General features: G+C 47.6%; 1 protein-coding gene and 1 long non-coding RNA gene across 5 annotated transcripts in view; both read left to right on the top strand.

Moving 5' to 3' along the window:
- The first annotated feature begins 780 nt into the window (after nt 1-780).
- Nucleotides 781-11,367, top strand: LOC308061045 (medium-chain specific acyl-CoA dehydrogenase, mitochondrial-like). Of its 2 annotated transcripts, none has more exons than XM_080380513.1 (12): nt 781-966; nt 1,688-1,784; nt 2,620-2,717; nt 2,827-2,896; nt 4,879-4,979; nt 5,066-5,146; nt 5,944-6,074; nt 7,078-7,186; nt 7,323-7,463; nt 7,540-7,635; nt 8,295-8,543; nt 10,038-11,367. In XM_080380513.1, exons 1-12 carry the CDS (start codon nt 943-945, stop codon nt 10,107-10,109), a joined length of 1,269 nt encoding a protein of 422 aa, XP_080236639.1. In that variant the 5' UTR covers nt 781-942; the 3' UTR covers nt 10,110-11,367. The 2 variants fall into 2 exon arrangements, with proteins under 2 accessions (XP_080236639.1, XP_080236638.1); XM_080380512.1 differs by having other exon boundaries at nt 782-966; nt 1,685-1,784.
- A 1,499-nt stretch (nt 11,368-12,866) lies between these two features.
- LOC308061048 overlaps nt 12,867-27,127 on the top strand; it is a 28,142-nt gene continuing 13,881 nt past the window's right edge. Inside the window, exons 1-8 of one of the 3 annotated variants that reach the window (XR_013927059.1) lie at nt 12,867-12,956; nt 13,647-13,750; nt 16,129-16,317; nt 18,702-18,887; nt 19,235-19,338; nt 21,717-21,905; nt 24,290-24,475; nt 24,822-24,925. This is a non-coding gene — a long non-coding RNA (uncharacterized lncRNA). Of the gene's footprint in view, nt 12,957-13,465; nt 13,751-16,128; nt 16,318-18,701; nt 18,888-19,234; nt 19,339-21,716; nt 21,906-24,289; nt 24,476-24,821; nt 24,926-27,127 lie in introns of those variants that run through there. The other 2 variants (XR_013927060.1, XR_013927061.1) reach the window with 2 other exon arrangements.

The following is a 27,127-nucleotide window of genomic DNA, read 5'->3' as shown; positions in this document are numbered from 1 at the left end:
AAACATAAGTGAGGCAGTAACGGTGCTAAAAATACCTGGCACCTTGCTTGGAGCTGTGAGGCAAAATAAAACGCTACCCGAAAAGGATTTCAGAAAAGGGCTTCGTATTTTTGGCAATTCTCTTACAAATTTCATGCCAAAAAAGTTAGTTCATGGAGATACCGAAGTAGCTATTTCTCTTGGAAGTGTTATTTAAAAAAAACCAACCTGAAATAGCTCTGCTGTGACCCACTGAGAAAGTAAAATAAAATAAAATAAAAAATAATTATTAAAAGGTGTGTTTTAAAAAAAAAAGTGTTTCATTTTGCAGCCCTACAAGTAATTAAATATTGATGCTTTTGCTTTCCTGTACAGCCAGAACCAGGGGGCATTTTACACCCCATTTTACACCCCGTACACACCACCGTGGCACCTCAAAAGCAGAATAGCTTTAAAGCTCATTAAAAAATATTTTTTTAAAAAATTTGTAGTTAAAAAGGGGCTTTAAAAGCCTAGCTAAGCCAGATATTTTGGGTTTTTTTTGGCAACAAGCCCAAACGTTACTTGAGTAAGCCCAACTCCGGGCACATGCTGTGCAAAGAAATAAAAATTGTGTTTTGTGTGGAGATGGGGGAAAAACGCTGAGGGGAAAAAAAAAACTGAGGGGAAACCTGAGGAGAACCTGAGGGAACCCGCCTCCCCCCCCCGCCGCCCAGAACCGCGTTGACAATCGCCTGCGGGGGGTGAGACGCCAGCAGCGGCTGCAGCGCGGTAGGTGCCCGCAGGGAAGGCAGGCGCCGGCCGGACGCAGCCACGCAGTCACGGCAGGGGCAGGACCGCCCCCAAGGCCGCAATGGCTCGCGGGCCGCCCCCGGCACCGCCCCCCGCCGCTCGCCCTGACCCGACCCGCCCGAGTGGCCACTCGCCAGTGGGTTCCGCCGGTCGCCAGGCGCCTCGGCCAAGATGTCGGCGTTCAGAGCGAGCCGGGTGAGCGGCCGGGGAGGGGAGGAAGGGCTGGGAGTCCTGGGGGGTGGTAACCGGCTGGAGGGAGCTGGCCGTGCGGGCAGCGTCCCCCGGGGCTCCCTGCCACCTCCCAGGCCTGGAGACGGCCCCCCAGGCCTGGAGGCAGCCCCCAAGCGCAGTGTGTGCCTTCCCCGCCTGGCTGCTGCCTTCCCTGTCTGCGCTGCAAGTGGTGTTTGCTAATACCGGGTCTAAAAGTTGTTTTCTGAAGGACTAACCTTCCTGTTAGGAATTAAAAATACTCCTCATGCAAGATGTCGATAACCTGTTGGGAAGGGCGAAGGGCTCACAGCTGAGGCAGTGGACTTTCCGTGCTCTCCCTGTCCCCAGAGCCACCTCTGAACTGGGGGGAAAGTGAAGGGCATTTGTTCAGGGACGCAAAGCTCCAATGAGTAATACATGGCCCATTGAAGAAATACCATCCTGAACTATGAATACACTCTCACTCAGCAGTTCAGTATTCAGCGCTTCTATGCCTAGCAGTGGTCTTCCTGCATTTCTTCACCTTTTAACTGTATAGATGTTTTCAGTATTCTCTGAAAATACTTTTTTTTCACTGTGTTGACAGCCATTATTGCCTGTGTTCTTCATGCTTCATGGTGCTGTTGTGCTGCGGTCAGGCTAGTAGCTTTATGGGACTTGTGCAGCAAAGAGGTCTTGCAGCTCATGTTCTTTTTCTCTTTAGCAGATGCTCCAAACCATTGCAGGGCATGGATGGAGATCACGTTCCAGTAAACCTGCTCAAAACGTACACATAAGCAAACCTGCATCTGGCTTTAGCTTTGGTAAGTATTGCAGTTATGAAAGAAAGAGAACAGTTAAAGACAAATTGCAGTGTTAGGGGGAAAAAACAAACGGCAAACAACTGTATTGCAGTTCAGTATGAATTTACAATTAAGGTGTTCATCCTGAATAAATTTCTATTTTTTTTTTTTAATAATTATTTGAAACCCCAAATTACTTTCTTTTCTAACTTGGGAAGGCCCAGGTATTGACGTGATATTTATGAGATTTTCTTTTTTTTAACTGATGTCTGTCTTGAGCTTGCTTGACTGCCAGAGTTGCCTTAGCTTTGAATAACTAACTCACATTGGCTTTTAAAATGTTAAAATAACTATGTAGTCTTAACTGAACTTAGTTATAAAGAAATATTATAAAGAAATTAATCCCCGGTGTATTAGATACGTAAAGGCAAATTTAGTGGGTCAGCAGGTCAATGCTTGAAACTGAGCAGCCAGATTCATCAGATAAGCAACATTCATCTGCCTCCATCTCCTTCGTTTAGTTAGCACAGCATGCTTCTCTTTTCTTTTGGTAATACCTTGTATGTTACATGGCGCTTCCTGCTCGGTTTTCAATATTTTTGGAAGAATTTTGTCATAAGTAAGTAAGCGCACCGTAGGCATCAATTAGAGATCAGTGGAGCTTTTTCTCTAGAGAGAAGGAGGATGTTGAGTTGCTTTGGTTTCTGGAGAGGCCCAGGAAGGTAAGTCCTGGTGCTTTGGATTGTCCTGGAAGGAACTGAGACTTGTTTTCTCTCTTCTCATAGTCTGACAACTGGCAAAATTGGTGACTTCTTTTTAACTTTTTTTTTTTTTTTTTTTTTTTTTTTGGTAATAGAACTTACTGATGAACAGAAAGAGTTTCAAGCTACTGCTCGTAAATTTGCTGTGGAGGAGATCATTCCTGTTGCTGCACAATATGACAAAACTGGAGAGGTAAATCTACCATATGGCAGGGGAAAAGAGAGATTTTGACCTTAACCTGTGTAAAATGCAAAACGTTAACCATGATGAATCAGATAGTGATTTTCCCTGTCTGTTTCAGTATCCTTTTCCACTCATAAAACGGGCTTGGGAACTTGGTCTTATAAATTCACACATACCAGAAAGCTGTGGTGAGTAAATCTTCTTTTTAATCTGTAAAATAAACCAAAGAAAAGGCCTTAGAGGGGATTTATGTGTGTAATGATGGATTCTGTATAAAATGAACAGTCGCATACTTCAATAATCTAAATTGAATCAGTACACAGGTTGACACATACAAGTGCCACTAGGAGTGGATGTAATCACCCAACAAATTAGGCTGTGATTTAGTAATTTATAACCAGATTTCCTCCCATGATTACAACTGCCTAATGTTCCCCTGGTGTGCTGTGTCATCTGATGAGGCAGAGAAACTAGACGGTCGTATTTTGACCTACTCTGTGACACAGGCTGGAGCAATTTAAGACGTTAAGCCAGAAGGATGAATTTCCCGTTCAGAGGAGGTGCAGAGGATCAGTGCTTAGGTATATGAGTAACGATGGAAAAAGTGTTAAAATTTAGATTTTCTTTTTCACATGTATATGTTACCTGAAAACAAAGTTGGGGAAATGTCCATAGCAGGCCCTGGGGGGGGGGTTTAAGACTTATTAGAGGGTATATCTTGTATCAAAAATTGAATTAAAGAGATCAAAGGAGCAGTTGTGAGGATCATGTTTATTCAGCCACAGACACTCAAGGCTGAAACAGCTGGACTACTGCAATGTAGAATCACTTGGTTATTAAATTAAAACTTGGAAGTGACAAATTGGACACCACTGCTTTACAAGGTCTGGAAAAGGAGATCAATACTGAGGTCATAGAGTTTATTGATAATGCTGACTTACCTGCTACAGAAAAGACGAGGCTGGTGTGAAGAGCTCTAGGAGGAGGTGGTGAAACTGAGCGACTGTTAAATGGCAGATGAAGTCCAAAATAGGAAAAGTGATGCACACAAGAAAGGGAAGAAGCAATTCAAACCTCACAGAAAAAATGGTGTCTTCTGAACGTTATTACCTGTGAAACAAAGAGGTACGGGGGTTATAATACTGAGTTCTGTGAAGATGTCAGCATAATGACCAGAAGTGGTCAAAACCATCAACTGAAGGTCAGAAATCAAGAAGGGAACAAAGAGAAAAGCAGAAGCCGTAACTATGCTGCTGCTTGCCCCCAAATTGCTCTTGCCTCTCGTTCATTATGCAGTTGGATCCTTCCACCTCAGAAGGTTGTTGTGGAAATGAGGGAGGTTCCTAGAAGGATGACAAAGATGATGAAATACACGGAACAGCTTCTGCATGAGAAATGCCTATCATGCCAGTGTCGTGGAGAGTGTGAAAAGGGATGACATCTCATTGTCCCCTTCAGTACAATGAGAAGGCATCAGATGGAGTCGGCAGACGGCGGGTTCAGAAGAAATGAAAGGAGATAGTTCTACACTCAGTGTGTAGTTCATTTGTGAAACTCGTTGCCCCTGGACGGTATCAATGCTAAAACTGTAAACAGGTTCAGAAAGAGACTGGGAGAATTCACAGAAGAAACATCTGTCAAGGGCTAGCATAACAAAGATAGTTTTGGCTGGGGAAGTCACACAAAGGCTGCGAAAATATTTCAGGGAAGCATTGCTGCATTGTTACTGTGTTTTTACGCACTTCACAAAGTGTTGGCTTCTGCCAGAAGCAGGTTACTGGGTTGTTTTGCTAACTGGTATGGACGCGTTTCTTTTCTTCCTTAGTGGTGTGGAAGCTCAGCAGCCCTTGTGGCCCTTTCTCTGCTTCCTAAGAACTCTTAAGGAAATTCTCAGATGCAAAGTAGTCAAAAGGTCCCACTGGTACATTTTGTGCAATCTGTCCGACACCAAGCACACCATCACCCTGGAACTGCAAAATGTAATTTTTAAATCATCTGTCACTAATCTGACAAAACTTTGTTTAAAAAGCTGGCATGGGAATGTCTAATTGTACGCAACACTCGGTCAGAAGTATGTGAGGGCATATGATTTTGATAAGTAGGTTTTGTAAATCACTAATATGTTGCAATTTTTTAGCTCATTTTAGTCCATGAAATGTTTCAACTGTAGGTGGTCTTGGCCTTGGCAGTTTTGAAGCGTGCCTTATTACGGAAGAGTTGGCTTACGGCTGTACCGGGGTTCAAACAGCCATCGAGGCGAACTCCCTAGGGGTCAGTTCTGTCATTTCTTACCGCCTTTAGACTAGAGTCTGTGCCCTTTAGAAAGATGGATTAATGGTCTAAATATTTTCTTTCAGCAAATGCCAGTAATCATTGCAGGAAATGAGCAGCAACAGAAAAAATACTTGGGAAGAATGACAGAGGAACCAATGATGTGTGTAAGTATAACTTAGGTGCATTGCAGACTGTTCCCAGATTGTATTAATTACGGTTTTGGTTGGGTTTGTTTTTTTTTTTAAACACTGATAACTACTCACAGTGTAGCCTGTTTTGGTTTGTAAATAAACAGTGGCTTTTTCTGAAAGTCAAGGAATATTGAATTAAGTGCATTCAATAAGCAAACAGAAGGTAGTACCCGGAAAACCATGCTGAGTCACTTACCAAAAAGCAGTGCCTTTTATTTCCCTTTCAAGAGAAGGTGTGGGAGTCTAAGAAAAATGCAAGGTTTGTATGAGTGCAGACTCCACTCAGATGGGCATTGATCTGCATTTATGGATCTTAAACATTATACAGGCGCTCTCTGTTAAGGTAATAAAGATTCATGTGCAGTGTGTTAAAATCTGAACAAGTGAGCCTCATAAAATGAAGAGCACAGCAACCATAAAGTGTTACTCTGTGCTCTTATTTTCAGATTTGAAAGGTCTTTGGCTTCCATATCGGAGTTGTGAAGCATAAGGAAGTGATGGCTTATGAAAAGTTACAGAATGCATCTGTTTACCATTAAAATTAAAAGACAATTGTAAGAATTATTATGGATTTATGAGGAAAATCGACCCCTACATGTTTGGATTCTTGTGCAGACCCTTGTTGGGCCTTTTGGACGCGTTCTGGGGTTTTCCACGCGGTTCACTTAAAATGTTTACAGATCAGTTTGGTGCACATAATTTGCAGTAATTTCTGGTTGCTTAAAAGTAGAACTTTATTCTTCAGGATTCTACGTTTTCTTTTCTTTTAGGCTTACTGTGTAACAGAGCCTGGAGCAGGCTCTGATGTGGCTGGTATAAAAACCAAGGCTGAGAGGAAAGGAGATGAGTACGTTATTAATGGCCAGAAGATGTGGATCACAAACGGTGGGAAAGCAAACTGGTGCGTTGACTTGCCACTGGCATTACGTTTTCTGTTGTTCTGTTCTGTCTTGGGGGAGGCGTGTGTCCTGTGTGCAACCCCCCAGGGAATGGGCTCTCAGTTGTGGCTGCTATCACACTCCTCAGGGAAGGGCAGCAACACTTAACTGTCACAGTACTCCAGAAGCTCGTGTTACAGGGGAACTGGCTTTGTGGGTGCGGTGGCCGACATCAGTTGCTTCTCATTGGACTAGAAACAGCCCTAGCTGTTAGTGAAGACAGAAAAGCTCCAGGCTTGTGCTTGTGCATTTTATTTTCTTAAGGGAAGATGCTTTCCAAGTGTCAAAGAGTGCAGGTGGTGCTCTGGTGTCTATGGAGGTGCTTTACAAGATGCACCTCTTGCATCATGTCTCACGTAAGATCATGCTCATCCCCAACACTAAATTCCTTCTAAATCCAGAGGGAAAGCTGTAAGGTTTTCTTTTCTCATTACTTCCTTGTTCAAGATAGAATGATCAAAGAGAAACTATCAGCTATCTCTTGATGTTACTGAACACCCTAAACGTGATACACAACTCTTTAATTGCTAACAGGAAAAAAACTATTTACAACTTCAAAGAGTAAAACCAAGATAGTAAAACCAAGAGGATAATCGAACATTTTGCATGCAATACTGTATTTCCCAAGCAAACATCTTTATCTGCGTGCTGGCAATTGGTTTCTTTTGTGTTATTTGTGAAGCTGATTGTAATATTAAGACTTACAACACACGGAAAATGTGGAGAACCTTTGCATGTTGATCTGAAGGAACTGAATTAAATCTTGACTTTTGCAGCAAGAGATGCATTGACACTTTTGCTCTCTTGGAAGGGCCAAGAATAAAGGGTTGCTAACTTATTCAGTGGTTTATTTCCTGATACCAACACACACAAAACCAAAACCAACATTTAACGTGTGAGCTAAAAAAGTGTCTGATTGTTAATTGTGAGGATGAGCTGACTCCCCTCGTATTTGTTTTACACTAGGTATTTTTTGCTAGCTCGTACCAATCCAGATCCAAAAGTCCCCGCAAGCAAAGCCTTTACTGGATTCATCGTGGAAGCAAATAGCCCTGGAATCCAAATTGGAAGAAAGGTGAAGAGTGCATCTCTTATTTGACAAGCCAAGAATTCACTTCTAAACCAGTAATGCAAAAGAAGTAAAGAACAAGAATGTGCCGTACATTGCAAGAATCCAGTGTAGCTGGACCTTTGTAAACTTTGCTTTTCAGGAAATGAATATGGGTCAGCGCTGCTCTGATACAAGGGGTATTGTCTTTGAAGACGTAAGAGTTCCAAAAGAAAATGTATTAATAGCCGAGGGAGCTGGCTTTAAAATCGCAATGGGAGCTTTTGATAAGACCAGGCCACCCGTAAGTAGCAGAAATAAGTTACTTGCAAAGTACAGTAGGAATTTCTGATTTTCATTCTGTGCTATATTTAATTCAGGTAGCAGCTGGTGCTGTTGGGTTAGCAAAAAGAGCACTCGATGAAGCTACTAAATATGCTTTGGAGAGAAAAACCTTTGGGAAACCAATTGTTGAAGTAAGTTAAATATATAAAAACAAATACATCAAAAAGCTGTGTTTTGATACTAGATGTCCCACTGGTGAATTTTCGGTGTTCTTCCTCGATACTTAGGATGTGTGAGTTGTTCTGTGCCTGCCATTTCTTGGGTTTTCAAGTATATAGGTCCGCACTGTCTGAGTAAATCTAGCTATGCAGGAACTCCTGGGATTCTTCCGTAACTTCTTGATGAAAATAGTAAAATCGTAAAGAAAACTCCACCCAAAATCCTGAAACTCCTGTACTGTCAGGACATACTTAAATTCTTCAAGTCTCATGCACAGGGATTTTCACGGAAGGAAAAACACCTCTGTGAGGTATGTGAATCAAGACTCATGGTATTAATATGAATGGAAAACATGGCCAGTCACACTGCTTGTGAATAAACAACAAGCGACATAGAGATCTCACGAAAAGTAAAGCACAACTTCAGTACTTCATCCCTGTGACTTAAGTGGATTTAGAATTAACAACCTGTCTAACTCAGCATAGAGTTGAGAGCCTGATCCAGATTCTGTAGAACTCAAAGCTTCCTGAGCGTGTTGAATTTGCAGATTCAGAAGTATGAAGACCGTATTCTTGGATGTCATAGAATTTTAAGCCGGCAAAGTTAACTGGGTTTATTTCATCATTTACAGCACCAAGCGGTGTCTTTCATGCTTGCTGAAATGGCAATGAAAGTGGAACTGGCTAGGATGGCTTACCAAAGGGCTGCGTGGGAAGTCGATGCCGGTCGCAGGAATACCTACTATGCTTCCATCGCAAAAGCGTTCGCGGGTGACGTTGCAAACCAAGTAGCTACAGATGCAGTGCAGATTTTTGGAGGAAATGGATTTAATACTGAATATCCTGTAGAAAAACTAATGAGAGATGCTAAGATCTACCAGGTGAGTAAAAGAGGGAGTGATCTTCAGAGGAATGCATACATTTTATAGAAAAGAAACTAATGGCTACTGATTGAAATCATGATGTGAACATATGGAAAAAAAAATTGAGGGTGAGAGCAATAATCCTTCCATTCAAAGAAAGGGCATTCAAACGAGGCAGATTCTTACATACAAAACTCTTTGGGTTAGATCAACAACTTAACCTACATAAGACGACTGTAGTGGTGCGTTTTTTTTCTCATGTGGTAACTCTGAAATGCATGGACTCTTCATTTTAAAGCTTTTGAACTCTTAGAAAAAAAGCACTGTAGAAAAGAAGCATGGCTATTTTGATCACTTGCTTTGGTATTCTGTCAAGTGGAGATGCCTTACGTGTAATGCTGTTCTCTTCATCGCTTCTTGCGGTGCTCTAAACTGTCTGTCTGCCTGAGACTTTGGTATAAACTGGGCAGATTACTTCAGCTGAGATATTACCATCACTGAGTATCATGGATTCATGATCTTGCATATGCTGTATTAACAGAAGTGTGGTGCAGTCAGGAGCGATTAACCCTTCCTTTTTTTATTATTTTTGCCTTCTCCAAAAGAACAAAATATGCTCATATTTAGTCGTGTTTAGTCCATAGTCACCCATAATCCCCCGTTCTTTTTCTGCGGTATTATTACCAAGAAAATATTCCATGTCGTAAGTGTCCTCTTAGCATATAATACGATGCTGCAGTTCTTTATCCAGCAAGACTGACTGATGTTTAGTAAACTCAGTAATCTTTATTGGAGCAATTTGCCACAGCAAGCTTTAGCAGAACTGGGAGCTGAAACGCTTTAAACCACTGAACTGTGTTGCCCTTGAATCACATTGCACTGTACCGTTGGAGTCCGTGGCTGCCTTTCTGCGTTACACCTACATACGTCTTCGGTCGTGTAGCTCTGACTTGGCTGTCAGCAAGCCAAATAGATCAGGGGCGAGACACAGAATGTTTCTAGAGGAAAACGCAAGAACGCCTGGTTAAAAAAAAAGGTAAAAAAATAATGTGTTGAAGGGAGTACTAGTGAAGAAGGAGCAGTGGTAATAAATGGATGAATCTGAATATTTGCTGTGGCCTTGAAAGGCTAGTCAAAGAAAATACAACACTTGCAGCCCAGGTCACCTCCCTGCCTCCACCCTCATTTTCAAAACCGAGACGATGTATTTGCTTCCCCAGAGAATCCATTTTCCCCATCCTTCATCCGCTATGTCTGTTAAGTTTGTGAGAACCTTACAGAGTTTTGATGAGAGCATCTGGGAACACAAGACTCTCTCTCAAGATCTTGTATGTGGTTTATTGCATTTAGCCCACTGTAGTTAATGAAAGCACGCTCAAATTTTCTTCCGTTTTCTCTCTCTTTCTGCACGTCCTAATCCACTGTGGATTTGTGCTATGAAGGTTGACAAGTGTAGAAAGATCTGTGAAAATATTTTACAAAAATGATCAATCTTGCAATTCTTCTTTTCAGATTTATGAAGGGACTGCTCAGATTCAAAGGATGATCATAGCTCGTGAACACGTTGCCAAATACAAAGCTTAAAGAAACCTACCAAGCACATCTGCCTCTACTGTAGTGTTCTGTGCTCTCACGGAAGAGGATTTTAGTGCATTTCTCAATACAATTAAAGGCGTGCATAAACCCCTTTTCCTGAAATCTTTTTGTGTATGTGATTAAGCACTGCTTCTGTACTCCCTGCCCATTCCCTCGCTTCATTTCTTCTAACAAACCTGGTGTTTTCTAAACATTTCTGAATTCCAAAGTGATCGGTTGTCCTCTTCCCCCACTCTCTTTCAGTCAGACCTTTGGCTTTTGGCAGGAGGAGAGGTAAAAACCAGCCCTGTAAAATTTATGTGATCAAAAAAGTGAACAAAATGATTATTTTTTTCTCTTTTTGGGTCTGTGAAGGCATTCAGCATGTAAGGAGGAACATCATTTTCGGGGTATTTCCGTATTGTTTATAATGATACAGATTCGCTCCCAGTCTTTTATCACTGGGGTTTGGGTGGCTATCATAGTAATAAATCTCAGGGAAGCCGTAAAAAGCGATTCTGCTTCCTCAGGAACACCATGCTGCTGCAGCACATGGTCTCTAGGTCACCACTTCCTAAAATAAATATGCTAACGCTTTAGTTCTGTGGCCTTCAGAAACTTTCATCTTAAAAAAAAAGACAGTGAATACATACTGGCTTCTTTCAGTACCATACATTCTTGTCAATTACAAGACAGATTGGTGTTTTTCTCAAACAGTGGCTCTAATTACTACTTGCAGATCCTCTGAATTTTACAGACACTTATGAGCCAGCATGAACAAACAGTAGCTTTTGTTTTCATCGGGCTTCTTTTCAGTGACTTAATCATCTGATTCACCTGAATCTGCAGCAAAGACAGAAACTGTCATTCAGTGCGGTTTATCTCTGTGCCTGAGAGGAAGTTACTTGTTTTCTTGTGCCTTAAGCAACACTTGTTTATGGATGAGTGGGAAGTACAGCTCTTGAGAAATACAGGTACGCATTTTTTTATCACCGTGGGGAAAAAAAGAAGGATGAGCATTCAGTTTTAAACATGTTTTCATTTGAACTGATCCTGTGCAAAAGAACCTGTAGGAAACGGCCTTATTTTCAGGTATAACAATGCTGTTCTAAACTTGGATGTTCTAAACCCCAAATGGCCAAATAGAGTAAAGGGCAAGAAATGAGAACCTCACAACACCATGTTTTTTCACTGTAAAATTAGATGATCAAGATGTTGCTTCTGACAGCCGTTGCTGCACTCTAATAAAAATGTACTTATAAGCAGAGAGGTGCAGTTGCTTTTATTCACTTTGCTTGTCAAACCATTCAAATTGTATTTCGGGTAAGTTGTCCTGTGTCTGAGGTATGCTAACAGCTGTCCTGCAGGTCTTGCTGTGCTACAGCCCGTGGAGCTGAACAGCCGTTCCAGGTCAGCAATACCACGTGCTGCTGTCTGCACGTGTGTCAGATTTAAGGATTTAGACAGTACCCAGTAGCAGTAAGAGTATCGGCTTATTAGCGAAAATGGCCTCTCTCACTATTAACACTTCTGAACCCAGCAGATGTTTCATTAGGATGATACGAGTGAAAATGTGTAGCTTTTCCTTAGGAATGCCTTTTAACATCACCTTAATTTCAAACCCAGTATATTTAAACCTGTTGCTCCTTTTCATCAGAATATTCACTTGACTACATTTCCTGAGGAGGAGGAGGAGGAAGTTCTGTGAGGGTTTTTGTGTTTGTTTTAACCTGGATAGGCCCTTCTTTCAGCACTGGCACAATGCACCTTCCCCAGACTTCTTGGGGATATCGCTTAGCACTGGCAAGGTCACGCATGGAGTGCTGGGATTCCCCTGTACAAGAGAGGACATCCTGGAGACAGACCGGGGACGGGCCGCCATGGTGGAGGGTTTGGAAGATGAGGAAAGGCTGAGAGCTGGAGCCGTTTAGCCTGGACAAGAGAAGGCTCAGGGGGATGCGAGCTACGTGCGTGAACACCTCATGGGATGGAAGCATAGGCAGCCAGGCGCTCCTGGCAAGGAAGCGTCATTAGGGTCTGCAGCACGAGTCTGATGAGGAGCAGCTGAGAGAACTGGGGGTGTTCAGCCTGGAGAGGAGGGGACTCGGGGGGCGGGGACACACCTTACTGCTCCCCACAACTGCCTGACAGGAGGCTGTAGCGAGGTGGGGGTCGGCCTCTTCTCCCAGATTAACAGGTCACAGGACAAGAGGAAACAGCCTCAAGTTACAACAGGGGAGGTTTACATTGGGTATTACTAATAAAAGAATAAAAAAATTGCCTTGCTGAAAGGGTGGTCAAGCACTGGAACAGGTTGCCCGGGCAAGTGCTGGAATCACCGTCCCTGGGGGCATTTAGAAAATGTGTAGATGTGGTGCCAACATCCCCCATAACCCTTCAGACCCCTCCCGCAGGCCACCCCCCAAGAAAACACCCATCTGCTCCGAAAACAAACCCGAGAAACAACCCCACCAAAAACCAAACCAACCAACAAACAAGCTCTATATTTTAGATTTTTCAGTAATGGTCGGCATCAGAGACATGTCTTCTTGTAGCGTCTACAAATGGCACTCTGGCCCGGCACGGATCACGCCCGCCAGAGTGCAATGCCGGTGATGAAGAGCGCGATCAAAGTTTGGCTTGGGAAGGAAAGAGGTTTATTTCTGGCGGGGGGGGGGGGGAGCAGCTGCCGTCACCTGCTCTGGGGCTGAGCTGCGAGCCCGACTTCACAGGAAGCTGTGAATTTCTCTGTAAGTACCTGCAGGGCGAGGGTCGGGAGGATGGGGCCGCGCCCTGCTCCACGGCGGCACAAGGGGCGCCGGGCACACGCCGCAGCACAGGGAGCTCCTTCTGAACGTGAGGGGGAAATTCTGTGTTTGGAGGGTGCCGGAGCGCTGCAGCGGGCTGCCCGCAGAGCCGCTTCTCCGCCCGGCCGAGCCCCTCAGCACCCTGCCCGAGAACAGCTGCTTTAGCGGGGGGGTTGGACGAGCCGATGGCCAGCGCTGCCCCGCAGCCCGGCCGCGCCGCCCTTCTCCTCAGCGGCGCGGAGGACACGGCGGTTCCGGGCGGGGCCCTCCCCCCCGCAAGGCGCGCGCGGGCCCGCCGGGGCCCGCCTGGCCGCGGCGCCGCCTCCCTCGGCCGGCGCGGAGCAGGCGAAGGGCGTGGGCAGCCCCGGCCGGGGTCCTGCCGCCTGCGGCCCCGCCCCGCCGCCGGGCGCCATTTTCTTGCGCTGCGCGGGAAGGGCCGGGCCCGGCTCCCGCAGCCCGGGGGCGGCAGCGGGCCGTTTAGGCTCGGTGCAGCGGCGCGGCGCGCACGGCACGGCACGGCAGTGAGGGTGTAGTCAGGCTGGCCTGGCCTGGCCTGGCGGCGTGGGGTCCGGGGGGACGCTTGTTGGGGGGGAAGGCGGCAGCGGGGATGGGCCCCGGGGAGACGTTTCGCCTCAGAAAGGTCTGTGTCCAGAGAGGCCCTCGCCGAATTCCCGAATTGGCACGGGCACCTCCCGATCCGGCACCACAACTGACTGGGTTTTTTGGGTGGTTTTTAAAGGTGACGCCGCGTATGGCTGCGATAGGAAAACCTGGTGCCCCGAGCACGTTACTTTGGAGGAGCACGTGGCCTCCCTTGCCTGCAGTCGGGATGAGGAGACGGAGGTATGTGGAGTGTTGGCTTGTTGCCGCACAGCGGTGCTTTTCTGAAGAGGACTAATCTTCTTTTCCTTGTCGAGAGTTAGGGGCTGCTTTTTCCTGAGAACTCTACCACGCTGTTCAACAAAATTCTTTATTTGGTGTGCGCTTTTGCCCCGAGGAAAATCTGATTTATTCACCATGGCTGTCTCCATTGTGGAATAAAGCTCTCGTTATTTGTGTGGTTTTTTTTTTTTTTCTCTCTCTTTTCTCTTTTCACATGTAAACTGTAGTGAAAAACAGTGCTGAAAAGGCTCTGGTGCTTCCCAACAGTGGCTGGGTTGCCTGCATACCATCTCTAGCGCCATCTCCAGGAGCATGTTGATGGTGCTACAAAGAAATGAGGTAGCGTCCCGCTTCAGGAAGAAAGCGTGTTGGGTTTGAAACCTGCAGGTAGGCCAGAAGGTGGTTGCTGCCTTGGGTCAGTGATGAGTGTTGGCATGTATTATCTGATCTAGAGTTGATGTCTATCACCACTTTAGCTCTAGAATTACTCTGAGACCCGGGGAAGTCCAGTTCCCTTAAGCTGCAACCTTGGAGCTTTTCCAAGCAGTGGAACGAAATGCCTGTCAGAGGCTGTAACCCAGCGTGAGGAGAAGGGGACACGGTTTGAGTTTTCTTCCATTTATGTGTTAGGGAGGTATAGTTTTTAGCTTAATAACTGTCTGCTACCAGGAGACATGTTCCTGTTAACTGTCAGCTCTGGGTACCACATTAGCAAATACTGATGTATTTGTTATGTTATTTCTGAAATGCAGTTACAGCTCAACTGCCGGAGTGCGATACCTGATGTGGCATAGAAGGGGATGTGTTTTATTAATTTTTTGGTTTTTGTAAGGAGAAAATGCTCGCATGAGTTTGACCTGCAAGTGACATTGTTTCACAGTTTGTGGCCAGGTTGCACTGCAGATGTTGACTTGGGGTATGAATTCCTCCAAGTTTGCTTTAGGGGAGCTCTGTTGGTCTAGATGTGCTGAGCAATCCTTCTGTTGCCTGCGTAGCTGTTTTGGTTTGGCTCCCAGGTGTGAGTATGCAAAAGAAAACATGCAAGTGTAGTCGGCCTTGCTCTAAACCCAGAACGGTTTTGACTTCTTCCCGGATTATCTGAGAGCCCTCTGAATGTTTCAGGCAGGCCAAGAGGTGTGCCCCAGCATTTGTGAGAGTCCACAGCTCTTCAGTTCTCTTGGAGGGCGCTACGGGTAAAGTTTTTAGGTCGTGGAGCTCTTTGCAAGTCAGATTAATGGAGGTTCTTTGGATATATGTCTGAACGTGTAGGCCAGCTGAAAGGGGTTTGTTTGCTTTCATGTGCAGTAAAACACAGGTCACTTGAGTTACGATGTATACTTGTCAGTTACTGAGGAAATGTCCATCCGTGGGATGGCAAAGGAAACAATACAGGGGCACTTTTTAGTTTGTTTTTTTGTTGTTCGCTGTAAAACCTGGGTGGGGCTTAGCATCTTCAATGGTGATTGGAAAGTATTTGTTTAAAAAAAATAGTTTTCATTCCCTATCCAGCCCACCACTGAGACGCCAAGTTCACTTTTTGCCGTTTTGCTCCTGTGCCATCTCCTGCATATTTATGTAAGGCCACCGGTGCTGTTATACTGGCACGCAGGCTCCTGCTGCAGGCACCGGAGAGCCTGCCTCACCTGGTGAGGAAGGATCCATCTTTGTAGTCGGCAACGGGCCAGACTGCCAGTGTGCACAGCAGGGCCTGTGTGCATAACCCAGAGTGTGTTACAGCCACATAGTGCACAAGGGAGTGAGGTGAAGAGCCTAGGAGGCTGCGTCTCCTGAGAGCTGTGACACACCCACGGGTTATCTTAGGCGGAGGACAGCCAAGCCATTGTCCTTCCTTGTCCCTCTGGCCTGCTACCCATCACTGTTTATTTTTTCTTTCTCTGTTGCTCTGCCTTGGTCCTGTCACTCTCTTCCGTGCCTCGTTTCTCTTACGATACAGTTGTCAATCTCTGTTCTGCTCTCTGTTTTCCATCCTCCCCCTAACTTTCAGTCTGTGCGTCTCCATACCACTGCCTGTCCCACTGTTCTTCACTGTACCCCCCTGCCCAGCTCGCTGTCCCATTATTCCCTGGTCCTGCTCCCTGTCCGTTTTTCCCTGTCCTGCAGCCCAGGGCTGGTTTTCCTTTCTCCTTCTCTTTGTCCCGATCTCTGTCTCTCTCCCATCACACGGCACCCACCCCACCCCCAATGCCTCTGCCTTGATCCCTGTCTTTTTCTCTCCCTCCCTCCTTCCTTGTTCCTCTGATTTGATTTCTCTCTCAACCCATCTCTTCTGCTCCCTGGTCATAATTTTCTCTCTCTTTCCCTCTGTCCTACTCGCGCAGGGAGCGTGCGAGGGAGTGAAGGTATATGTCTAGGAAACTTCATCTCGTGAGAACTGTAAGACACCCACGTATCCTCTTTGGCGAGGGACAGCCAAGCGACGGGCGTTACGGAAGCGAAGGGAGGGGAGGAGGAGGAATAACTGTCTGAACAGTCAAATTCTCCTGGTGGCACTGAGAGTGGGAGCTGCGGTGAGTCCTGGGCCCTTGGGGCCCTGTCTCCCTCCTTATGCATCACAATCCCCGCCTGCCTCTCCTTGACTCCCTCTCCCCCTCGCTGCTGCAACTGTTTTTAGATTTTTTTTTTTTTTTTTTTTTTTTGCTCCCTTGCACCTTCTTTCTCCATCCATCTTGCTCTGAGAGGCTTCCTGTCCCCATCTTTTAGGTCGTTCCTCTCTCCTGTAGCCTGTGTCTCCACCCCCGCAACACCTTCTCTATCTCTCTCTTGACTGCAGGCCACCCTTCTTGCATTCTTTAGCCTCTGTCCTGTAGCCTGTTGGCATTTTTGCTGTCTCTGGCTCTCTCTGTCTGGCTCCCTGTCTGTTTTGTTAAGTCTTGTGGCTGTATTTTTCTTTCCCCACCTTGGTTTGTCTGGCTCTCCATCCCTTCTCTGCCGTGTCGCCTCTTGCTTCTTTCCTTTCTCCCTCCCTCCCTCCCTGTCTGTCCCCAGTTCTGAACTCTCCTTGCCTGCCTGGTATCGTGCTGCAGGTTTTGTCTATTTCCATCTCTCTCTGCCCAAGTCCCTGTCTGTAACCTTTATTTCCTCCCTCTGCATGGAAGCTTGTCAGGACTTTTCCCTTCCCCAGTCTCTCTACCCTATTCCCTGTTGTTGTTCTTAAATTCCTCCCTCTCTGCGCCATTACCCATCACCCTTTGTCTTTTTTTCTGGACTCAAGATGCTGAGTTGTGAAATTCTCCCCTCTCTGCCTTGTTGCCTGTCACTTTTGAAGTTTTCTTTGTCTGCCCCTCTTTTGGGCTCCCTCCCTCTGTACCCTGTGGCCTGTTGCGTTCTCCCTCTTATTTCTCATTCTCTCCCTTGGGCTCCCTGACCCTCTTTGTTTGTTCCTCTGTCTCTGCCACCCGGATGTTGCTGTACTTCCTGCGAGTGTCGCGCTGGGTCTGGCTCCTCGTCCCTGTCTCTTGCTTCCTCCCTCTCATCGCTGTAGCCCATTGCTATCACTTTCTTCCGCTGTCTCTGTTTGGCTCTGGCTCCCTGATGTTTCCTTCCTTCCTCCCTCCGTCTGCCCCGTTGCCCTTGGCTATTTTTTACTTGCCCCGTCTCTTCCTGCCTGGCTCCAGCTCCCTATTTTTTTCACTGCTCTTTCTCTGTCCTGTAGCCCATCAGTATTTTTTTCTTTCTCTGGCTCTCTTTGGCTCCCTGTCCCTGTTGTTCAGGGTCGTCCTTCTGGGCCTTGTAGCATGTCACGGTTTGGTTTTCTTTCTCTGCCTCTCCTTTCCCAGCTCCCCATCCCTCCCTCGCTTGCGATCCCCCAGCTTTTCTCTGTCTTGCCCCTCTTTACTGCTGTTTGCTAATTGCTCCCTCTCTGTTGCATAGCCCATCGCTTCTTTTTACTTTCTCTCATCTCTCTGTGTCCCTCTTGCTGCCCACGTTCTCAAATTCTTCCTCTCTGCCCTGTACCCCATTGCACCATTGCGGTTATTGTTTTCTTCTGTCCGTCTCTATCCAGCTCTTTGTCACTGTCTTTTAATTCCTCCCGCTGCCCCCTGTAGCCTTTCCGGACTTTTTCCTTGGTCTAGCTCCCTCTCCAGGTTTTAATTCCACATTCTCTGTCCTGGAGCACCACACTATTTATTTGTCTTTCTCCCTCCATCTCTGTCCAGCTCCCTGCCACTGTTTTCTTCCCTTTTCATCTTGGAGCCCATGGCTGGCGCTTTTTTTTTTTTCCTTTCTCTGTGGCTCTGTCCAGCTTCCAGTCTGTGTTCTTTAATTCCTCCCTCTTCCTAGTAACCTGCTACTATTTTTTCCCTGTTCTACATCATGTGTTGTCTGGTCTCCTGTCCCTGTTTTTCACTTCCTCCCTCTCTGCCCTGTGGCCTGTGTGGTCTTTTGCCTTTCTCCACCTGTCTCTGGCCAGCACTCTTTTGCTATCATTCTTTCCTCCCTCTCCAACCTGTAGGCTGTGCTTTTGTCCTTCCTCCATCTCCCTGTCTCTTTCTTCTTATGGTGTCTTTCCTCCATCCTTTGCCTAGCTTTGTATCTCCGTACAGCTGCCTGTCCTGCTGTTCCTCGCCGTATCCCCCCTGCCCAGCCCAGCTCGCTGTGCTGTTATTCCCCTGTGTGGCGTTCCCAGGCCTCTTTTCCCTGGGCTGCAGGACAGGACTGGTTTTCCCTTTCCCATTCTCGTTGTCCTGAATACCTGGCAATTGTGATGGGCTGTGTGTGGCGGGGGCTTAAAGCACGTTAAAAAATGTGAATGTGAGGGGTTGAAATAAAGACAAAACCCCTCTCATTTTTGTATATGATGACAAAATACTTGTTAATATAAAAAGAAAAGGACGTTAAACCAAAAGCCTGTATGTATGACATTGTCTATTAAGTCTTCTGTCTCATGTAGTAGGGCAGGCCCTGCGCTGTGGCTGCCAGGCCAAGCCCTGTGGCGCGCTCTGCCATGCCGGTGCTGCAGCTCAGGTGTTGCACACGGGAGGTGGTGCCTCCTGCTCCATGCCGCCGGCCTTGGTAAGGCCTATGTGACCCCGAGCTGCCTGTGGGGTGGTGCCACCGCGACCACTGCTGCCTCCCGGTAAGGAGCCACCACTGCTGTGCCAAGAGTGCGTGTCCAGCGGGTGCTGAGCGTGTCCAGCGGGTGCTCAGTGCACAGTGTCTGAAGCTGCAGTTGCCACTGTAGCCCCAGGGCAAACGCTACCCGCCAGTTGCCATGGCCCTGACCATAGCCACAAGCCCTGGCGGCGTGGGGTCCGGGGGGACGCTTATTGCGGGGGAAGGCGGCAGCGGGGATGGGCCCCGGGGAGACGTTTTGGCCTCAGAAAGGTCTGTGTCCAGAGAGGCCCTCGCCGAATTCCCGAATTGGCACGGGCACCTCCCGATCCGGCACCACAACTGACTGGGTTTTTTGGGTGGTTTTTAAAGGTGACGCCGCGTATGGCTGCGATAGGAAAACCTGGTGCCCCGAGCACGTTACTTTGGAGGAGCACGTGGCCTCCCTTGCCTGCAGTCGGGATGAGGAGACGGAGGTATGTGGAGTGTTGGCTTGTTGCCGCACAGCGGTGCTTTTCTGAAGAGGACTAATCTTCTTTTCCTTGTCGAGAGTTAGGGGCTGCTTTTTCCTGAGAACTCTACCACGCTGTTCAACAAAATTCTTTATTTGGTGTGCGCTTTTGCCCCGAGGAAAATCTGATTTATTCACCATGGCTGTCTCCATTGTGGAATAAAGCTCTCGTTATTTGTGTGGTTTTTTTTTTTTTTCTCTCTCTTTTCTCTTTTCACATGTAAACTGTAGTGAAAAACAGTGCTGAAAAGGCTCTGGTGCTTCCCAACAGTGGCTGGGTTGCCTGCATACCATCTCTAGCGCCATCTCCAGGAGCATGTTGATGGTGCTACAAAGAAATGAGGTAGCGTCCCGCTTCAGGAAGAAAGCGTGTTGGGTTTGAAACCTGCAGGTAGGCCAGAAGGTGGTTGCTGCCTTGGGTCAGTGATGAGTGTTGGCATGTATTATCTGATCTAGAGTTGATGTCTATCACCACTTTAGCTCTAGAATTACTCTGAGACCCGGGGAAGTCCAGTTCCCTTAAGCTGCAACCTTGGAGCTTTTCCAAGCAGTGGAACGAAATGCCTGTCAGAGGCTGTAACCCAGCGTGAGGAGAAGGGGACACGGTTTGAGTTTTCTTCCATTTATGTGTTAGGGAGGTATAGTTTTTAGCTTAATAACTGTCTGCTACCAGGAGACATGTTCCTGTTAACTGTCAGCTCTGGGTACCACATTAGCAAATACTGATGTATTTGTTATGTTATTTCTGAAATGCAGTTACAGCTCAACTGCCGGAGTGCGATACCTGATGTGGCATAGAAGGGGATGTGTTTTATTAATTTTTTGGTTTTTGTAAGGAGAAAATGCTCGCATGAGTTTGACCTGCAAGTGACATTGTTTCACAGTTTGTGGCCAGGTTGCACTGCAGATGTTGACTTGGGGTATGAATTCCTCCAAGTTTGCTTTAGGGGAGCTCTGTTGGTCTAGATGTGCTGAGCAATCCTTCTGTTGCCTGCGTAGCTGTTTTGGTTTGGCTCCCAGGTGTGAGTATGCAAAAGAAAACATGCAAGTGTAGTCGGCCTTGCTCTAAACCCAGAACGGTTTTGACTTCTTCCCGGATTATCTGAGAGCCCTCTGAATGTTTCAGGCAGGCCAAGAGGTGTGCCCCAGCATTTGTGAGAGTCCACAGCTCTTCAGTTCTCTTGGAGGGCGCTACGGGTAAAGTTTTTAGGTCGTGGAGCTCTTTGCAAGTCAGATTAATGGAGGTTCTTTGGATATATGTCTGAACGTGTAGGCCAGCTGAAAGGGGTTTGTTTGCTTTCATGTGCAGTAAAACACAGGTCACTTGAGTTACGATGTATACTTGTCAGTTACTGAGGAAATGTCCATCCGTGGGATGGCAAAGGAAACAATACAGGGGCACTTTTTAGTTTGTTTTTTTGTTGTTCGCTGTAAAACCTGGGTGGGGCTTAGCATCTTCAATGGTGATTGGAAAGTATTTGTTTAAAAAAAATAGTTTTCATTCCCTATCCAGCCCACCACTGAGACGCCAAGTTCACTTTTTGCCGTTTTGCTCCTGTGCCATCTCCTGCATATTTATGTAAGGCCACCGGTGCTGTTATACTGGCACGCAGGCTCCTGCTGCAGGCACCGGAGAGCCTGCCTCACCTGGTGAGGAAGGATCCATCTTTGTAGTCGGCAACGGGCCAGACTGCCAGTGTGCACAGCAGGGCCTGTGTGCATAACCCAGAGTGTGTTACAGCCACATAGTGCACAAGGGAGTGAGGTGAAGAGCCTAGGAGGCTGCGTCTCCTGAGAGCTGTGACACACCCACGGGTTATCTTAGGCGGAGGACAGCCAAGCCATTGTCCTTCCTTGTCCCTCTGGCCTGCTACCCATCACTGTTTATTTTTTCTTTCTCTGTTGCTCTGCCTTGGTCCTGTCACTCTCTTCCGTGCCTCGTTTCTCTTACGATACAGTTGTCAATCTCTGTTCTGCTCTCTGTTTTCCATCCTCCCCCTAACTTTCAGTCTGTGCGTCTCCATACCACTGCCTGTCCCACTGTTCTTCACTGTACCCCCCTGCCCAGCTCGCTGTCCCATTATTCCCTGGTCCTGCTCCCTGTCCGTTTTTCCCTGTCCTGCAGCCCAGGGCTGGTTTTCCTTTCTCCTTCTCTTTGTCCCGATCTCTGTCTCTCTCCCATCACACGGCACCCACCCCACCCCCAATGCCTCTGCCTTGATCCCTGTCTTTTTCTCTCCCTCCCTCCTTCCTTGTTCCTCTGATTTGATTTCTCTCTCAACCCATCTCTTCTGCTCCCTGGTCATAATTTTCTCTCTCTTTCCCTCTGTCCTACTCGCGCAGGGAGCGTGCGAGGGAGTGAAGGTATATGTCTAGGAAACTTCATCTCGTGAGAACTGTAAGACACCCACGTATCCTCTTTGGCGAGGGACAGCCAAGCGACGGGCGTTACGGAAGCGAAGGGAGGGGAGGAGGAGGAATAACTGTCTGAACAGTCAAATTCTCCTGGTGGCACTGAGAGTGGGAGCTGCGGTGAGTCCTGGGCCCTTGGGGCCCTGTCTCCCTCCTTATGCATCACAATCCCCGCCTGCCTCTCCTTGACTCCCTCTCCCCCTCGCTGCTGCAACTGTTTTTAGATTTTTTTTTTTTTTTTTTTTTTTTGCTCCCTTGCACCTTCTTTCTCCATCCATCTTGCTCTGAGAGGCTTCCTGTCCCCATCTTTTAGGTCGTTCCTCTCTCCTGTAGCCTGTGTCTCCACCCCCGCAACACCTTCTCTATCTCTCTCTTGACTGCAGGCCACCCTTCTTGCATTCTTTAGCCTCTGTCCTGTAGCCTGTTGGCATTTTTGCTGTCTCTGGCTCTCTCTGTCTGGCTCCCTGTCTGTTTTGTTAAGTCTTGTGGCTGTATTTTTCTTTCCCCACCTTGGTTTGTCTGGCTCTCCATCCCTTCTCTGCCGTGTCGCCTCTTGCTTCTTTCCTTTCTCCCTCCCTCCCTCCCTGTCTGTCCCCAGTTCTGAACTCTCCTTGCCTGCCTGGTATCGTGCTGCAGGTTTTGTCTATTTCCATCTCTCTCTGCCCAAGTCCCTGTCTGTAACCTTTATTTCCTCCCTCTGCATGGAAGCTTGTCAGGACTTTTCCCTTCCCCAGTCTCTCTACCCTATTCCCTGTTGTTGTTCTTAAATTCCTCCCTCTCTGCGCCATTACCCATCACCCTTTGTCTTTTTTTCTGGACTCAAGATGCTGAGTTGTGAAATTCTCCCCTCTCTGCCTTGTTGCCTGTCACTTTTGAAGTTTTCTTTGTCTGCCCCTCTTTTGGGCTCCCTCCCTCTGTACCCTGTGGCCTGTTGCGTTCTCCCTCTTATTTCTCATTCTCTCCCTTGGGCTCCCTGACCCTCTTTGTTTGTTCCTCTGTCTCTGCCACCCGGATGTTGCTGTACTTCCTGCGAGTGTCGCGCTGGGTCTGGCTCCTCGTCCCTGTCTCTTGCTTCCTCCCTCTCATCGCTGTAGCCCATTGCTATCACTTTCTTCCGCTGTCTCTGTTTGGCTCTGGCTCCCTGATGTTTCCTTCCTTCCTCCCTCCGTCTGCCCCGTTGCCCTTGGCTATTTTTTACTTGCCCCGTCTCTTCCTGCCTGGCTCCAGCTCCCTATTTTTTTCACTGCTCTTTCTCTGTCCTGTAGCCCATCAGTATTTTTTTCTTTCTCTGGCTCTCTTTGGCTCCCTGTCCCTGTTGTTCAGGGTCGTCCTTCTGGGCCTTGTAGCATGTCACGGTTTGGTTTTCTTTCTCTGCCTCTCCTTTCCCAGCTCCCCATCCCTCCCTCGCTTGCGATCCCCCAGCTTTTCTCTGTCTTGCCCCTCTTTACTGCTGTTTGCTAATTGCTCCCTCTCTGTTGCATAGCCCATCGCTTCTTTTTACTTTCTCTCATCTCTCTGTGTCCCTCTTGCTGCCCACGTTCTCAAATTCTTCCTCTCTGCCCTGTACCCCATTGCACCATTGCGGTTATTGTTTTCTTCTGTCCGTCTCTATCCAGCTCTTTGTCACTGTCTTTTAATTCCTCCCGCTGCCCCCTGTAGCCTTTCCGGACTTTTTCCTTGGTCTAGCTCCCTCTCCAGGTTTTAATTCCACATTCTCTGTCCTGGAGCACCACACTATTTATTTGTCTTTCTCCCTCCATCTCTGTCCAGCTCCCTGCCACTGTTTTCTTCCCTTTTCATCTTGGAGCCCATGGCTGGCGCTTTTTTTTTTTTCCTTTCTCTGTGGCTCTGTCCAGCTTCCAGTCTGTGTTCTTTAATTCCTCCCTCTTCCTAGTAACCTGCTACTATTTTTTCCCTGTTCTACATCATGTGTTGTCTGGTCTCCTGTCCCTGTTTTTCACTTCCTCCCTCTCTGCCCTGTGGCCTGTGTGGTCTTTTGCCTTTCTCCACCTGTCTCTGGCCAGCACTCTTTTGCTATCATTCTTTCCTCCCTCTCCAACCTGTAGGCTGTGCTTTTGTCCTTCCTCCATCTCCCTGTCTCTTTCTTCTTATGGTGTCTTTCCTCCATCCTTTGCCTAGCTTTGTATCTCCGTACAGCTGCCTGTCCTGCTGTTCCTCGCCGTATCCCCCCTGCCCAGCCCAGCTCGCTGTGCTGTTATTCCCCTGTGTGGCGTTCCCAGGCCTCTTTTCCCTGGGCTGCAGGACAGGACTGGTTTTCCCTTTCCCATTCTCGTTGTCCTGAATACCTGGCAATTGTGATGGGCTGTGTGTGGCGGGGGCTTAAAGCACGTTAAAAAATGTGAATGTGAGGGGTTGAAATAAAGACAAAACCCCTCTCATTTTTGTATATGATGACAAAATACTTGTTAATATAAAAAGAAAAGGACGTTAAACCAAAAGCCTGTATGTATGACATTGTCTATTAAGTCTTCTGTCTCATGTAGTAGGGCAGGCCCTGCGCTGTGGCTGCCAGGCCAAGCCCTGTGGCGCGCTCTGCCATGCCGGTGCTGCAGCTCAGGTGTTGCACACGGGAGGTGGTGCCTCCTGCTCCATGCCGCCGGCCTTGGTAAGGCCTATGTGACCCCGAGCTGCCTGTGGGGTGGTGCCACCGCGACCACTGCTGCCTCCCGGTAAGGAGCCACCACTGCTGTGCCAAGAGTGCGTGTCCAGCGGGTGCTGAGCGTGTCCAGCGGGTGCTCAGTGCACAGTGTCTGAAGCTGCAGTTGCCACTGTAGCCCCAGGGCAAACGCTACCCGCCAGTTGCCATGGCCCTGACCATAGCCACAAGCCCTGGCGGCGTGGGGTCCGGGGGGACGCTTATTGCGGGGGAAGGCGGCAGCGGGGATGGGCCCCGGGGAGACGTTTTGCCTCAGAAAGGTCTGTGTCCAGAGAGGCCCTCGCCGAATTCCCGAATTGGCACGGGCACCTCCCGATCCGGCACCACAACTGACTGGGTTTTTTGGGTGGTTTTTAAAGGTGACGCCGCGTATGGCTGCGATAGGAAAACCTGGTGCCCCGAGCACGTTACTTTGGAGGAGCACGTGGCCTCCCTTGCCTGCAGTCGGGATGAGGAGACGGAGGTATGTGGAGTGTTGGCTTGTTGCCGCACAGCGGTGCTTTTCTGAAGAGGACTAATCTTCTTTTCCTTGTCGAGAGTTAGGGGCTGCTTTTTCCTGAGAACTCTACCACGCTGTTCAACAAAATTCTTTATTTGGTGTGCGCTTTTGCCCCGAGGAAAATCTGATTTATTCACCATGGCTGTCTCCATTGTGGAATAAAGCTCTCGTTATTTGTGTGGTTTTTTTTTTTTTTTCTCTCTCTTTTCTCTTTTCACATGTAAACTGTAGTGAAAAACAGTGCTGAAAAGGCTCTGGTGCTTCCCAACAGTGGCTGGGTTGCCTGCATACCATCTCTAGCGCCATCTCCAGGAGCATGTTGATGGTGCTACAAAGAAATGAGGTAGCGTCCCGCTTCAGGAAGAAAGTGTGTTGGGTTTGAAACCTGCAGGTAGGCCAGAAGGTGGTTGCTGCCTTGGGTCAGTGATGAGTGTTGGCATGTATTATCTGATCTAGAGTTGATGTCTATCACCACTTTAGCTCTAGAATTACTCTGAGACCCGGGGAAGTCCAGTTCCCTTAAGCTGCAACCTTGGAGCTTTTCCAAGCAGTGGAACGAAATGCCTGTCAGAGGCTGTAACCCAGCGTGAGGAGAAGGGGACACGGTTTGAGTTTTCTTCCATTTATGTGTTAGGGAGGTATAGTTTTTAGCTTAATAACTGTCTGCTACCAGGAGACATGTTCCTGTTAACTGTCAGCTCTGGGTACCACATTAGCAAATACTGATGTATTTGTTATGTTATTTCTGAAATGCAGTTACAGCTCAACTGCCGGAGTGCGATACCTGATGTGGCATAGAAGGGGATGTGTTTTATTAATTTTTTGGTTTTTGTAAGGAGAAAATGCTCGCATGAGTTTGACCTGCAAGTGACATTGTTTCACAGTTTGTGGCCAGGTTGCACTGCAGATGTTGACTTGGGGTATGAATTCCTCCAAGTTTGCTTTAGGGGAGCTCTGTTGGTCTAGATGTGCTGAGCAATCCTTCTGTTGCCTGCGTAGCTGTTTTGGTTTGGCTCCCAGGTGTGAGTATGCAAAAGAAAACATGCAAGTGTAGTCGGCCTTGCTCTAAACCCAGAACGGTTTTGACTTCTTCCCGGATTATCTGAGAGCCCTCTGAATGTTTCAGGCAGGCCAAGAGGTGTGCCCCAGCATTTGTGAGAGTCCACAGCTCTTCAGTTCTCTTGGAGGGCGCTACGGGTAAAGTTTTTAGGTCGTGGAGCTCTTTGCAAGTCAGATTAATGGAGGTTCTTTGGATATATGTCTGAACGTGTAGGCCAGCTGAAAGGGGTTTGTTTGCTTTCATGTGCAGTAAAACACAGGTCACTTGAGTTACGATGTATACTTGTCAGTTACTGAGGAAATGTCCATCCGTGGGATGGCAAAGGAAACAATACAGGGGCACTTTTTAGTTTGTTTTTTTGTTGTTCGCTGTAAAACCTGGGTGGGGCTTAGCATCTTCAATGGTGATTGGAAAGTATTTGTTTAAAAAAAATAGTTTTCATTCCCTATCCAGCCCACCACTGAGACGCCAAGTTCACTTTTTGCCGTTTTGCTCCTGTGCCATCTCCTGCATATTTATGTAAGGCCACCGGTGCTGTTATACTGGCACGCAGGCTCCTGCTGCAGGCACCGGAGAGCCTGCCTCACCTGGTGAGGAAGGATCCATCTTTGTAGTCGGCAACGGGCCAGACTGCCAGTGTGCACAGCAGGGCCTGTGTGCATAACCCAGAGTGTGTTACAGCCACATAGTGCACAAGGGAGTGAGGTGAAGAGCCTAGGAGGCTGCGTCTCCTGAGAGCTGTGACACACCCACGGGTTATCTTAGGCGGAGGACAGCCAAGCCATTGTCCTTCCTTGTCCCTCTGGCCTGCTACCCATCACTGTTTATTTTTTCTTTCTCTGTTGCTCTGCCTTGGTCCTGTCACTCTCTTCCGTGCCTCGTTTCTCTTACGATACAGTTGTCAATCTCTGTTCTGCTCTCTGTTTTCCATCCTCCCCCTAACTTTCAGTCTGTGCGTCTCCATACCACTGCCTGTCCCACTGTTCTTCACTGTACCCCCCTGCCCAGCTCGCTGTCCCATTATTCCCTGGTCCTGCTCCCTGTCCGTTTTTCCCTGTCCTGCAGCCCAGGGCTGGTTTTCCTTTCTCCTTCTCTTTGTCCCGATC

This window comes from Falco punctatus, assembly GCF_963210335.1.
Source record: "Falco punctatus genome assembly, chromosome: 3".
NCBI lineage: Eukaryota > Metazoa > Chordata > Aves > Falconiformes > Falconidae > Falco > Falco punctatus.
Note: the sequence above shows the minus strand (reverse complement) of the source record. Positions and strands in the feature narration are given on the sequence as shown.